The 14,046-nt window shown below is 48.1% G+C and overlaps 2 protein-coding genes across 6 annotated transcripts in view; one reads left to right on the top strand and one right to left on the bottom strand.

The window, feature by feature from the left end:
• Positions 1-752: 752 nt before the first annotated feature.
• LOC119196146 (E3 ubiquitin-protein ligase TRIM39-like) lies at positions 753-3,604 on the bottom strand. The gene is made up of 2 exons (XM_037451620.2): positions 3,285-3,604; positions 753-2,636 (listed from the first exon to the last, which is right to left on the bottom strand). The coding sequence occupies exon 2, from the start codon at positions 2,625-2,627 to the stop codon at positions 984-986; it is 1,644 nt and encodes a 547-aa protein (XP_037307517.2). The 5' UTR covers positions 2,628-2,636; positions 3,285-3,604; the 3' UTR covers positions 753-983.
• A 3,748-nt stretch (positions 3,605-7,352) lies between these two features.
• Positions 7,353-14,046, top strand: part of cttnbp2 (cortactin binding protein 2) — a 35,854-nt gene continuing 29,160 nt past the window's right edge. For all 5 annotated transcript variants that reach the window (XR_005114330.2, XR_009956620.1, XM_037452522.2 and 2 more), the window contains exons 1-2: positions 7,353-7,501; positions 11,483-11,590. Coding sequence is in view for 3 of the 5 variants with exons in the window: in XM_037452522.2 (XP_037308419.2) it covers positions 7,421-7,501; positions 11,483-11,590 (189 nt within the window). In the remaining 2 variants the exon portion in view is untranslated. The remainder of the gene's footprint in view (positions 7,502-11,482; positions 11,591-14,046) is intronic.

The following is a 14,046-nucleotide window of genomic DNA, read 5'->3' as shown; positions in this document are numbered from 1 at the left end:
TTAAAATGGTTTGAATCCTACTTGATAGTTTTTCTGTCCACATTGGTAACTGCTCTTCATCTGCTGCCCCTCTGTCCTGTGGAGTTCCCCAAGGTTCCATTTTGGGACCAATGCTATTTTCTCTGTATATGCTGCCCATAGGGTCCATTTTTAAAAAACACATCTCTTTGCATTGTTTTGCTGATGATGTACAAATGTATTTGCCTGTAAGAAACAATGAGAAGGACACTATCAAGCCGTTGTTTAACTGCTTGAGTGATCTCTAAGTATGGATGGATCAGAATTGTCTCTGTCTTAATGACCGAAGTTGTTGTGTTTGGACGTGCTGAACATCTCAGTGCCTGTGTAGATTCTCTCAGTATTTTAGGCTCCCAAATTCGTCCTTTTACCAGAAATCTGGGAGTGATTTTTGACAGTGCTTTTAAACTTGACAGATTAGTTCTGTTGTTAAAACTAGCTTCTTCCAGCTGAGACTCCTGGCTAAAGTCAAGCCCTACTTGCTACGCAAAGACTTTGAGTCATCAGTGCATTCATTACGTCCCGCTTAGACTACTGCAACTCACTGTATGTTGGATTGGATCAGTCATCCCTTCGTCGCTTACAGTTAGTCCAGAACGCAGCAGCTCGACTTTTGACCAGGACTAAAAAACGCGACCACATTACACCGGCTTTGGCCACCCTCCACTGGCGTACCATGCAGCCCTATATAAATGTAAATATTACATGTTATATATATATATATATTATTGTTCAATGTAAATATAAATGTTAATTCTACATGTCAGACAAACTAATTTGAGGTAGGGGGCCACATAGTGTCTACTTTGATGTCAGGCGGGCCGGACCAGTTAAACCATTGGCGATGGTCCGATTGGGGGAGGATGGGGTTCGGGTGCAGATTCTCCCGTTTTGAATCCGTCATTATGCACATTAGATTAAATAAGAGATTCACCGCATTGTTTATTAAAGGGAAAATCAAGTGTTTATTCTACTCTGTGATTGACAGCAGAGATGATCAGAGGAGTAGAGTTTTTATAATTGTTATAAAGACCTGGACTAAAGAACGGGTAGAGTTTCTCAGTGAAGCAGCAGCCAGTAAAGGAGTAGATCAGAGCTGTAGCATCAACGTCATAAAAGGAGACCAGACCCTCCTCATAATCCACAAACACCCCCACCTTCTCAGGCCGGGACTCCAGAGAGAGATCGACTGGAGGGTCATCACAAGCCAAGTACTCGTTCTGATTCCACAAACGTATCGTCCAGTAATCATTTTGAGTCAGAGAGACAAATCCCTTCCTGTCGATGGACTCTCTCACGACTCCTAACCACCAGTCAGTCTTCCCTTTAACCTGAACCTCGTAGTAAAATCTACCTGAAGAGAAACTCTGCTTTCCTAAGACATTAGGACAATGATTAAATCTCTCTGGATTGTTTGGGAGATTCTTCTTCCTCTTGACATGTTTAACTTGTTTTCCATCACCCGAAAGGATGAGGTAAGGATTTGCCGTATGAGGATCGAGTGTCACATCCACTGCAGACTGCTGGACTCTCTTCAGCTTGGCCTCCAGCAGCTTCTTCATCTGGTTACTGAGCTTCTTCTCCAGCTGGTTCACAGCTCTCACCACTGCCCCATTATATGAAGGTGGACTGACTCTGACTCCTGTCCAGTCCTTGGTGGGTGGAGCAGTGTTCAGGATCCTGAAGCTCTGGAGGAAGTGGAGGTGGTCTTCAGAGCGTGAGAGCTGCTCCACCTCAGTGCTTCTCTTCTTCAGCTCAGAGATCTCCTGTTCCAGCTCTTTGATGAAGCCTTCAGCCTCTTTCTGTGTCTTTCTCTGCTTCTCTTTGATGGTGTCCATGAGCTCCGCCTGGCTTCTCTCAACAGACTCCTTCAGAGCGCTGAAGACCAGGACACCTTCTAGTACCTCTCTGTCTGCTTGTTCCTCACTGAGCTTCACTGAGCGTTTGATCTCCTGAATCTTTAGTCGTCTCTTCTGGATCATCTGCTGGACTTCAGCCTCAGTCTTCCCCAGCTCGGCCTTCTTTCCTTCATATTCTTCTCTCAGAGGAACAACATCATGGTTCTTGTGGTCTGAGTAAGTGCAGAACATGCAGACACACATCTGGTCGGTCTTACAGAACAGCTCCAGCAGTTTATCGTGCTTCGTACACATCCTGGCTTCCAGCTTCTCCATAGGGTCCATCAGCTGATGTCTCTTCAGACCTGACGTAGTCAGATGAGGCTTCAGGTGAGCCTCACAGTAGGAGACCAGACACACCAGGCAGGACTTGAGGGCCTTCACTTTGGTTCCAGTGCAGACGTCACAGGGAACTTCTCCTGGTTGGGCAGCTTGTTGCTCTGAGCTGCTGCTGCTGGCTTTCTGTTGAGCTGACAGTCTGAACTGAGCAGCCATCTCAGAGATGAACGTGTTGACCTGCAGCTCAGGTCTGGTGGAGAAGAGCTTTTTACAGTTGGGACAGTTAGGCGGGACATTAACGTCCCAGTGGTCAGTGATGCAGGCTTTACAGAAGTTGTGTCCACATGGTGTGGTGACTGGATGAGTGAAGACATCCAGACAGATGGAGCACAGGAACTGATCTTCAGTCAGCAGACAGCTGGCAGCAGACATATCGACGCTCTGAGGACAAGTTTGGACAAACAACAATGTTATTACATATCTTTTGATTAATTAGTGTCTGGAGCATCCTAAACCCACTGGATCTACTTACTGTCTACATTTTAAAAAGACAATAGAATAAAAATGTTTAATATTAAACATGCAACATCTCTCCATTACTGTCACATCACACTAAATAAAATTGTTTTATTTAACAACATAAGTTATTACAAACACCATCTTAAAGTGGGCCTTTACATGAAATAATATAACTAACACATTTTGATTTACTATTATACTCAAGTATCAGATTTTATTATTTATTTTATACCCACTTCATTTTAAATAAGACCTTTAGTGTGAAAGAGTCAGCGCGGAGTGGAACTTCCTGTCTGGGTGGAGCTGAGGTTTGAATTCGAACCAGGAAACCGGTGTGTGAGTTAGCTTAAGCTAACGCTAGCTGTGACTGTGTTCCGTCTCACTTTAACTATCCAGAGTTCAGTCTCTGTGGTTTGGTTTCTCTGATGTTTTATCTAAAGGACACATTTCTACGGCTTAATGTTCTTTATGTGATAAAAGCAGACGTCCAACAGTCAGATTGTGGTCTGAACTAAACGTGGAGCAGATGTTTAGTTCATGTATCTAGTCTTTGTAGAGCAGCGTACTCACCAGAGTTTGTCACAGATCCTGTTGTGTTGTTGATGAGAAGCTGCTGGATTCAGTTGTTTCTTTGGAGAGAAACAGAGAGGCTCGTCTGGACTAAAGCTCTGCTTTCTCTCTCATGTGGGCTGGACGTGGTTACGATGCGACGGGAGACGCGTGTTAGTGACGTCAGTCTGCAACGGCGAAAACACGGCGGGATTCAAAGGGTCAGAAATGACGTCCCAGGCACAATTCCTAACCACTATTCTTTGACCTCGGAGGCAAACGTCGTGGGGTCATGGCATGGTGGTTACGGGAATTCGTGAGACTTTCGGAAAAGAACGGCGGTATGTAGGGACTAGCACCCCACTTTGACGAAGCTACGTATCATTCCCACGAGAACTAACGAGCACGACCGAGAGACGCCAGCATGTAACTAACCGTTAGCTTGACTCCTTTATGTAGCAACCGTGTTAATGACGTAACACTTTGAACCAGGTTGTTTAATGTCGTCTGTATGACGCAGCAAGGCTGGAAAAAAACTGAGTTCTTCTTACGGTTACTCACATGCTCCGTGTTTCTACGTCATGATCGTTATTTCTCGGGAACGGCCGAATGATACGTCACTATTTAAATATTGCCGCCACAAGGAATTGTGGGACGGAATGATCTCCTTAATCACTGTAACGGAAGGTTCGCCTTTTAATGTGTATATATATCTATGGTTTGTATGCTAAAGGAGATAAGTGATGTCACATCCTGTTTGCAGAGAGGAGGACTCCCTGAAATTAAAATAACGTCACACAAAACGTTTCTTCTCTGTTTTACAGCAACCACATTTTTAATAATAATTTGTTTTTTCAAGTTATTAAAGCTATCAAATACTTATTGTAAATAGTACTGAATTTACCTCTGTCATGTTGTCTGGTAGGAATATAAAGTAGAAGAAAATATAAAGGAAAGTACCCCAAATATTGTATTAACAAGTTGAGTGAATGTACTTTTTGACTTTGTACCACATCTTAAAATACCAGAATTGTTAGATTATGAACCAGTGAAAAGCTGCTCTTTCAAACCTACTTCCTGTTTCATCCACTAAGAGGAGACACTTCCTCACTTTCAAAGCATGTTCACATGCAACTGTGCTTTTTAAAGCCAGTCTGCACTTTAACCTGAGCGACCTGAGGTCAGTGAAGACCGCTGCTTTCCTGGTCCTCACTGAAAAAAAATCATCTTTAGTCCATAAAGGAATTAAATTATAAACGCAAAAACAAAGAAAGTAATGTTTTACAATCACAGGTTGTGTAGAAGAGGAGCTAAAATCTACACATATCTGCAATTATAAATATGTTTTAAAAATATATTAATCAGAAAACATCTCAGGAAGACACACAACTTTTTAATTTAATTTCTTGACTAATTTAAGGTTAAGCAATTCAAGTTTTTTTGTGCCATTTTTAATTTTTTATCATTTTTTGATATTTATCAGTATAACAATTTAATCGTGACATGAACTTCCCAACCAAAAATCCCATGTGCAGCCCAGTACACCCATTAAGTCCGTACATATCTTTATACATCTGTATGGATTTAATCAGGAAAAGTCTAAAAGCCGCGTAACGCTCCACTGAAAACGTTTGGATTGTTTTACTATTTACTTTATTGGGATTTTCTAACTGTGACATTAAGAGAAGCATTTATTGAATTAAAGAGTAGATGTGAACATGAAACCTCTCCACTTTATCACCACATTAAGACAGTTTTAGTTTTCTAAAATGGGGGTTATCTCATGCGTAGAGAAATGACCGTAGCAGAGTCATGTGAAGGTGCTCCTACCTTCACTCTGCTCAGACATCCTTCTCAACAAAGCCACTAGAAGACGTGTCATTAAGGAGATATACATTTATACTATATATACACTTGCCATTGACTGGTCAGAGGACGCACCTGCTCTCTCTCCACTCCACGTGAGGTAAATGGTGAGTTCAGGTCAGCAGGGACGGGGACAGAACAGAAGTCTGGTTCAGCTACTGGCAGCCCCTCAGGGACCATCAGATGGAGATCTGGCCCAGATCCCTCCTCCTCCTCCTCTTCCCCTCCTCTTCCCCTCCACTTCCTCTCTCTCTCTCTCTCAGCGGACGCACTGACACCACGTCCTCCCGTTTGAAGCCCTGGCCAGGAAAATGGCATCCGGGCTCGCTGTCTTAATGCCGCTTCCTGTCTGCCTGCTGGCCTCGGAGGCCACGGCACACAGGACCCAGTGACGCTCTCTCCATCCCCTTCGCCCCCTCCAACAGAAAGGGAGTCATTGTGTCCTGCTGCGGCCCAACAATGGGCGACTTAATATGAGCCAAATGGATGGTGGGGGGGGGGGGGGGTTGCTGTGCTTCCGGACTCCAGCCTTGTCCATCAGCGTCAGTCAGGTTCTCCCGGTCGTGGATTCATCAGAGCGCTTCATCATCCGCACCCCCCACAATCACTGGCGAGCTTGGGGGGGGGGGGGGGGGGGGGGGGGGGGGCTCCCTTTGCCGGTGTTGACAAATTGATTCTGTTACAATAATATAATCTGACAAAAAATAAGGTCACTTTCTATGAGTGGAACCCCTCTGCAGACAGAATCATGGTATCTCCACCTGACACCTGACATATTTCATCACATTTTGTTCATTTTCTTCTTCTTTTCTATCTATTCTTGCTACAATACAGCTGCTGCTCATCAAAGAAGAGAAAAGAAAAAGACAGCAGTTTTATCTTGATCCAACGACATGCTCTCATTGCAACCAGCGAATGTTGATGGAGCAAAACGTTTGACCCAAATAGGGCTTTAATAACCTCATTCTGGCCGAGCGGGCCTGGATCAGCGCCCCGCTAATCCTAAACGCCACATCTGGGAGCTGACAGGGCGCCGTATCCCTCCCTCCTCCCTCCCTCCGCCCTCCCGGGATAAACGGCACAGATCTGAACTGAGATTATTTCGAGGGCTTTCGGGTTTGAATCCCTCGCGTCAGATCTGCGACGGGAGAGTCGAAGAGTGAAGGCCGCGCTTTCGGAGCCATTCGAGCATACGTCGTTTGTGCATGATGTGCCGCTGTGGTTCAGAGTGGTGTCAGGGTCATTTATTGTCATTATGCAACACAGAGACGCACAACCAGATCCAGGTGTAGCCCATTTGGGACACAAGACATGACAAACAAAACAAAAACAGCAGCGCATTTCCGTAGTGCACCTTTTTTTTTTTTTTGCATCATAAAGAGCAACAAATGGTTGTCTCTGTCCTGATGTCCCGGCGGCTTGGTCCGGGACCACGACGGACGGACCCGGGTCTCCGTGGAGACGTGGGCTCAACAGTCTCCGGCCTGCAGCTGCTCTCAGCCATCTTATTTTCCTTCATCAGAACGTCAGGCAGCCAGGGGCATGCTGGGTAGTGGAGTAGCCTGGGCTAGCTTAGCCTCCACCTGGGCTCCTGGGCTCGCTGGTTTGGGTCTCGTAGTCCGATCCCTCACGCTCCCTTTGCCGATGTTGACAAATTGATTCTGTTACAATGATATAATCTGACAAACGTGATTAGTTACGACATGGTTCGCCTTGACCTTACATGGGCTTAACTACGAGGAACCAATTCAGCAGTAAGCCACACGTTGTGAACACATTAAGTTCAAATGACTTTGTTCAAGCTTTTCTAATTTATTCTAATCTGTCCCACGTGTACTTAAAATAAAAGTGAACGTTTTCCCTTAAATGACCAGATATTATGTTTAAGACCACATGATGTGCACAGTTCATTCTTTTTTTCTCACATTATTGTGGTTACGCTTTTTCGAGCCCCAAAAGGCGACCCACTTGAGGGGGGGGGGGGCGGCACGACAAATGCTGCTGTCAGTCCCCGCGCCGCCGCCTCCTCTCCGGTCGGGAGCGCACCGGGGGGGGGGGGGGGGGGGGGCTCCGCATCTGGGTTTCTTTTTTTTTCTTCTCCGTGGTCCACACGCCCCCCCTCCAGCGGAGACCTTTAACCACGGCTCCTTCAGATTCTCTCTCACTCTCTGCCCCCCCCCTCTCTCTCTCCCCCACCCCCCCGCCCCCGATGTGATTTGCGCGCAGCAGCGCGATAGCTGCCGCGCGCCGGACGCGTTCCCGCTCCACGCGCACACCGCCACAGTACGAAGATGGCGTCGGAGGGAGCCAGCGGAGAGCAGCCTCCTCCGGTCCAGACTCTGGCCACCGCCGTGCTGGGGAGCGTCGACACGGTAAGACGCGAACCGCCTTGAACAAGGGGGGGGGGGGGTAATGCAGCCACAATGAGAAAGAAACTAAGAACCGCCCCCCCCTCCCTCCACGGTAAACGTTTTCCAATGTTCGGTGGCGCAGAAAAGCGGTTCGGATCTGAGGGGAGAAGAAGAAAAAAAAAAGAAAAGCCGTGCGCATCTATTTCGCTCGCGAAGCAACAGCGGGGGCCAGCGGAGACCCCCCCCCCGCGACCCTGTCCGGGGAAAATAAGATATTATAAGACAAGGAGCGGGGGGGGGGGGGGGGTCCGAGGCGTCAGTCGCATAAAAACTACGCAATGTGATGTTTCCTTGCTTCTTTACGTTTAAAGTGAATTCTTTTGTTCGCCTCCCCCGGCTCCTCTCTGAATGCCCCCCCCCCCCCCCCGGCTCCTCTCTGAATGCCCCCCCCCTCCCGGCGGGGGGGTCCGTGGCTCGTTCGGAGCTCCTGATAGGCGCGGGCAGGAGACTTTATCTGTTTATTTTAAATCGAGGTTGTGGTTGATTTGTACCCTTCAAACACACCCTTTTGATCCCGTTGTGTCATCTTGACACAATGACGCGCACGTGTTCCCACGTGTCCACGCAGCCCGCAGAGCCGCCAGAGGCATTAATTCACGACAATGTTCTTCGGTGATGGGGTCCAGCAGGATGGGCCCTCGCGGGCTTCCGTAGGAGGCCCCGCACACATCGCGGTTTCTTGCAACGTCCTGTTGTTGATCTTTTGTCTTGTTTACACACACACACGGTTGTGATTTCTCGCAGGTCGTGTGCTGTTCGCATCCCTCTGTGCAGGTCGATCAATTGGTGGGGGCGACCCCCACCCCGCCTCTTGTTGCTACGCAACCCCTGCAAAATGAATGCCAAATGGGCCGTGGTGCTTTTTGCAGTTTGAGTCTCACATCCAACTTGTCTGCATGTTGGCTGCTGGAATAGAAAGCAGCAGCGGGTCCCTGAGGTGAGTGGGTGGTAGAGTGGGTGTTTAGGTATGGGGGGGGGGGGCTGAGCAGTGCGCTGTGGTAGAAGAGCCGCATGGGAGGGGGGGTATCTGATATGCTCACCAGACACCTTTTCTAAATTGGTCTTAATTTCAGTGACTCAGCTGGCATAACTGGGAGTACCGTGTCACCCTGCCCCCCCCCCCCACGCCCCCACGCCCCCTCTGAACTGGCCCCCGAGGTGAACAGGTGCTCCGGAGACACGGGAGCCGGGCAGCCTCCTCTTGGCAGCATCTTCTGCCTTCGGCGATCCGTGGGAGCTTCCTGCCTCTATGCCCCCCCCCCTCTTCGTCTCCCATCATGCCTGCGTGGTTAAATAAAGCACTTTTCTCTTTGCTCACCCCCCCCCCCCCAGTCAGGCTCACTGCTGTTAGCCCAAGGTGGGGGAAGCTTCTTGTTTGCTTTGAAGGGCTGGCCCCCATGTGGTCAGAGAGGGGTCAGAGGTCAACGAGTGGCACCCTGATGGTCACCTCCTACCCGTTCATTACAATACATGTTGGTGGGGCACATACCATCTATTTGGTGTAGACGTCTATGAGGAAATGACTCTACTTCTCTCTTGATTTATTCCCTCAGTAAACATTGTAAACATGAGTTTATGGTCTCAGTCTCTAGATTCAAGTCTTCTTCAATGCAGCATGATGTTCATTTAGTGAATGATGGTCCATGTAGAGTCAAACAGACCACGAAGGTCTATTGACCAATCAAGGTAGCCTCTAGCCTTCAAAACCTCAATACGACCACCACGTCCACTTCTTAAATAACTAAAGTTATTTAGTAGAAGTGTATGTGCTCTCAGAATGCTGCAACACCTTGAGTCTAAGAACCACCAGCAGTCAGAGGATGAAGATGTTTTTTGGATCCACTGGTTGCAAGTCGCTGAAGGCTAAAATAAGTCACCTGTACCTCACAGGCGTCTGATCACCTGTAGTTGGCGGAGAAGGAGGAGCAGTTTTAACCTCATTATAGGATGGGAGGGTGTGAGAAATGAACAAATCGTCCCCCTCTCTGCGCTGCATTGGCGCAGCAGAGTGACGCGTCCTGCAACCCACAGACAATCTTTGTCTGAATAAAAGAGACCAGCTGCAGGGAGAGAAGACCTTTTCATTTAGGCCTTTACAGAATGAATGTTAATTATCTACAGCCCATCTAATCTGTCATCTCACCCAGAGATAAGATGCATCTTTATTTATTCTGAGGCAAATTTGATCCGCAGCGAGTTGCAAACAGAGTGCAGACACGCAATGTGTCACCTAAAGGGCAAATGTACACAATGCAGAGAATACAGCGTACATATGCTGTATGTGGCGTCCGTACATCGCACCATGAGCAGAGAGCGTGAAACCATTATGAAGGATCCCCCCCCCCCCAACCGTCCAATTCTCTTGAGTGGACAGCGTTGCCGGGAAGTAGAAGGGGCTCGAGGATCGATCTGAAGATTGAAGTGGTCCGACTGAACAGAAACGCTTTCCAGCTCCTTTGTTCTGTTACAAATGACTCAAAGCATCCCAAGTCGTGGATTCAAAACGTGTGATTTTTTTTTTTCAGCGTGTGTCTGAAACTTTTCTACCTTTTTTTTTAACCCCCTGAACCCATTAAGCAAATGTAAAAGGTGAAATGGATACAGCACCTAGAGCCTCCGTGCTTTTGACCCCCCCCCCCCCCCAAAAAAAGATGTTTTAGAATATCCTGTAATATAAATGATGATGAAAAAGTAATGAATCCCATCCTCCTCGCCTCGATTGAGCCGTTTCCATAGAGACCCAGGATTCCTACATCGCTGAGCGAACCCATGCCACGCAGAGGGGTTAGAGCCCAGAGTGTTGGCCTGTTTATTCATAGGGTTTATTACCTCGGTTCCTGCTGCGTCAACTTTTCCCCTCTCACGGGGAAACAAACAACGTCACCGCAGCGCATGGAAGGAGACGTAGGTGGCAGCAGCCTGTTCGTAGTCTTCTTCTTCTCGTCCTGCTCTTGAATGAATTCAATTGGGGGAAAAAAAATCTTGGCTTTTAACTTTCGGGCTTTTAACTGCGCTTTGTTTTACTAAAGGTACCATTGAGCAAATAGCCTCCTGGAAGGCCTCCAGACACTGAGAATGCGGCTAGTCGTGTCCCTCTCAGCAGACTGCTGCATGCAGCGGGGGCCAGCTGAGACCCCCCCCCCCCCTCCCCCCCCCTCCTGTCTACGAGCTCCACTCGCTAAATTCTGGACCCTTTTGAATGAATTTCACAAGGTTTTACTTGGAACGTTTTCAAGGTGCCGCTTGACGCTGTGCTTTGGAATGTGGACCAGCCAGAAGCTGCTGATGTTCAGGGTTGTTCAGGAGCAGGGAATCTCCAACCAGAGACAACGTCTCCTGGACGTTCTCCTGGTTTGTTGTGGAATTTAACATCTTGAAATCTTCCCGTCACATTTCTGACCTTTTTTTACGCCACTAAACGGTCTTTTTAGACTTAAATCCACACAACAAACCCAGGTTTGAAGCACGGATGACTTGCATCATTACAATAACAGCAGCGGCACAACGAATCAATGAATCAATAGAGGAGGACTTGATGGTCGGTCGCTCGGTGGGTCGACTGGTTTGAAACTATTAAATGGGCTACGGCCGACGTTCATCATCACCAGAGGATGATCCTTTTTAATCTGAAGACACGGCAACAGTTCAGAAGGTCAGGATTCTAAGAATTGATTTCTGCAATCTGACCTTTAATTGGAGAGAAGATGCAGAGGCCAAATATGTATTTAAAAAAACAGCATTAGTAAAGACAAGAAAAAGCTCATAGAGAAGTAGGCTAATGCTAACGTTAGCATCAAGCATCTGAGCCTATTGACATGCTGATAAATGCAAAGAGTTGATGGACATGTCAGAAGTATCGAGGGTCCAATACCTAATAATAATAATAATAATAGTATACTGTAGAGATTCTGATTCCGTTTGTTTCCCGTCCCTTTGCTGCAGAAATGTGAGTTCAACATGGACAACCTGAGCAAGCCGGAGCTGCTCACCCTGCTGAGCATCATGGAGGGAGAGCTGGAGGCCCGCGACCTGGTCATCGAGGCCCTGAGGGTGAGTCCCAGCAGCCCAACGCTTTGCCCTGTGATCACCCCGCTGATGAGGTCCTCCTCTGTAGCTCCTTCCTGCCATGAGAAGGTCACCGTGGTGAGATCCTGGTGTCCACCTGCTGAGGGCCGAGGGCGCAGGTTCTGGCCCCCTTGGTTCCGTGGGGGTGCATACGCGCTGGAAATAAACTTCTCAGCTCAACTAAAGTATTTTTTTAAATAATTGGGTTGATGGAAAGTTTCTGCTGCTTTTCAGAATCTTAAAAAGGAAGAAACCTTGGAATGTACAGACTTGTTTCTACATCCGTAGACAACATTTCTACTTTCTAATTAGTTTAAGTTGCAGACATGCCAGCAGAACTGTAGATCTGTATCCACTATCCTAATTAAGTCACTTATTCATTGGTCCAATCTGCAAAAAACTAGAAACTACTTTGGCAGTGGACACCACGGGACGACATGAGAGCTTCAGTGGCCTCACATTGAAATCCAGATTAACCAAAGCAGTTCTGAAGCAGCTCTGTGTGCGAGCTGGGTTTAGCTTTGTGAACATCAAGTGTGTGTATATATATACACACATATATACACATACATATATACACATACATATATGTGTGTATATACATATATGTGTGTATTTATATATATATACACACTTATATACACACATATATATCCATATATGTCCTCAGCTTTGAACCCTGGCGAGGCATTGGAAATCCTCCCAACATCAGTACATGTAAATGTTTATATATTAACGGATCCACTCCCCAGGCAAAACCATAAAGGTCGGGATGAGGTTAAATCGGTTCTGCATTGATCTGCGGGATCCTGATGCTGCTATTGACGATGACTCTCAGTCTGACCTCTCATCAGAGGTCGCTCTGCAACGCAGAGTCATTTCCGAACGCACCCTCGTTTTTGGCGCCGTCCCTCTCTGGATCCCCGTATTTGGGTCGGGATCGGCGCCTCGTTTTGTCCACGCTCTACTTTTTAAGGCGGGCCGCTCGGGTCGTTTCCAACAAGCTGTTCATGTGCGACTCATTCACAGGGTTTGGACTCCAGGGACGTTTAAAGCTTGTAGCGGATTCACTGGAGCAACAGAATAAGCTTCTAGCTATCTACGCGCTGCAGGGAGGGGAGCGCCCCCCCCCCCCCCCCCCCGTCTGTTTCTCCCCACTTGGCATTTAGTTCCCTGATATTGAGGCTTTAAAGTCTTCGAGCAGGTTGATGTCGAGCAGTAAAATGATCTCCTCCCTCCTCCGTAACGCCGCCTCGTGTCTCGTTCTTGGTGGTTGGTTGTTTTGTGTTGCACCGAGAACCCCCCCCCCCCCCCCCCGCCCCCCCCCAGTGAAGAGATACCCTATCCTCCAGGTTTCAATGTCTCTGTCACCAAACACAAAGAGCCTGTTTGTTCTGTCGCTGATAAGCCACGTCCGACAGGAAAAGAGACAGAGGAAGGCAGGAGGGGGGAGGAACAGGGAGATTTTATTTTTTAAAGCAAAGCGACAGTTAAGAAAGATGGAGGGGGGGGGGGGGTCCGGATCGTCTCTTTGAATCAGAGCGAGCGAGATGCGCAGAGGATGTGAGCGAAGAGAGGACGCCTGACATCGCCTCTGACAAAGCAAGACGGCGTGACACAGAGGATTAAGCCAATCCCCCCCCCCCTCCATCCGCTCACTTCACAGTCCTCTATCCAACCCCCCCCCCCCAACATTCAGAAGAAAAGCCGATGCCACGGCACAATCAAAGCACAGATTAAGCTCACCAGCCTTATTAGTCAGTGTTTGTGTTCGCGGTGGCACGACCACAGAGAGCCACACGGGGAACCAGCCCCCCCCCCTCTTATCTAAATACCACCGATTCCCCCACCGCACCACTCCACTGCCTCCACGCCAAACCGCCTGGCACGACTACCGCTGTCAGTGGCGTGTGGGTATTATTAAGAAGCTTTGGTGCCGCGCATTAATTATCGTGTGGCCGTATCGGGTTTCATCCCTGAGGGAGGGAGGGGGGGGGGATCAGCGGTACAACGCCATGGGTTGGCTCTTTCGGAGGCCCCTCAGGGGACAAACTGTTTGGCCACAGGTGTATGTCATGAAAGGATGGAGCGTTTGTTGTAGAGTGAAACGAGGCCTTCGGGCCCGGTGACGGCTTGTGACCTCTGACTCGCACGAAGAAATGGTTCTGCCAAGACACAACGTCCAAAGCCTCCTCAGCGCGACCAAAATAGAAAAAGCTCAAGGTCACCGAGTCTCCGGGGCTCAGCACTAACATTTGTTACAGAAACTGAAAACGAGGCGAGCGATGGTTTCCAACCTTTGAAGCTCCAGTGGATGAGAAGTACATCTCAGAACAGGGCAAAGACGTTCAGAAGTGTACCCTGACCACATTTTAGATTCAGCCGTATAGAGTGCAGCTACAGATGGAGACATCTGGACCAGTGAGGGACATCTATGGAGC

Source organism: Pungitius pungitius, chromosome 6, assembly GCF_949316345.1.
Source record: "Pungitius pungitius chromosome 6, fPunPun2.1, whole genome shotgun sequence".
Lineage (NCBI taxonomy): Eukaryota > Metazoa > Chordata > Actinopteri > Perciformes > Gasterosteidae > Pungitius > Pungitius pungitius.
The sequence above is the reverse complement of the archived record's forward strand: the minus strand, read 5'-3'. Positions and strand labels throughout refer to the sequence as shown.

Bases quoted from the DNA above. Each gene is read 5' to 3' on its own strand.
- LOC119196146 (XM_037451620.2), bottom strand. From the start codon at position 2,627: ATGTCTGCTGCCAGCTGTCTGCTGACTGAAGATCAGTTCCTGTGCTCC.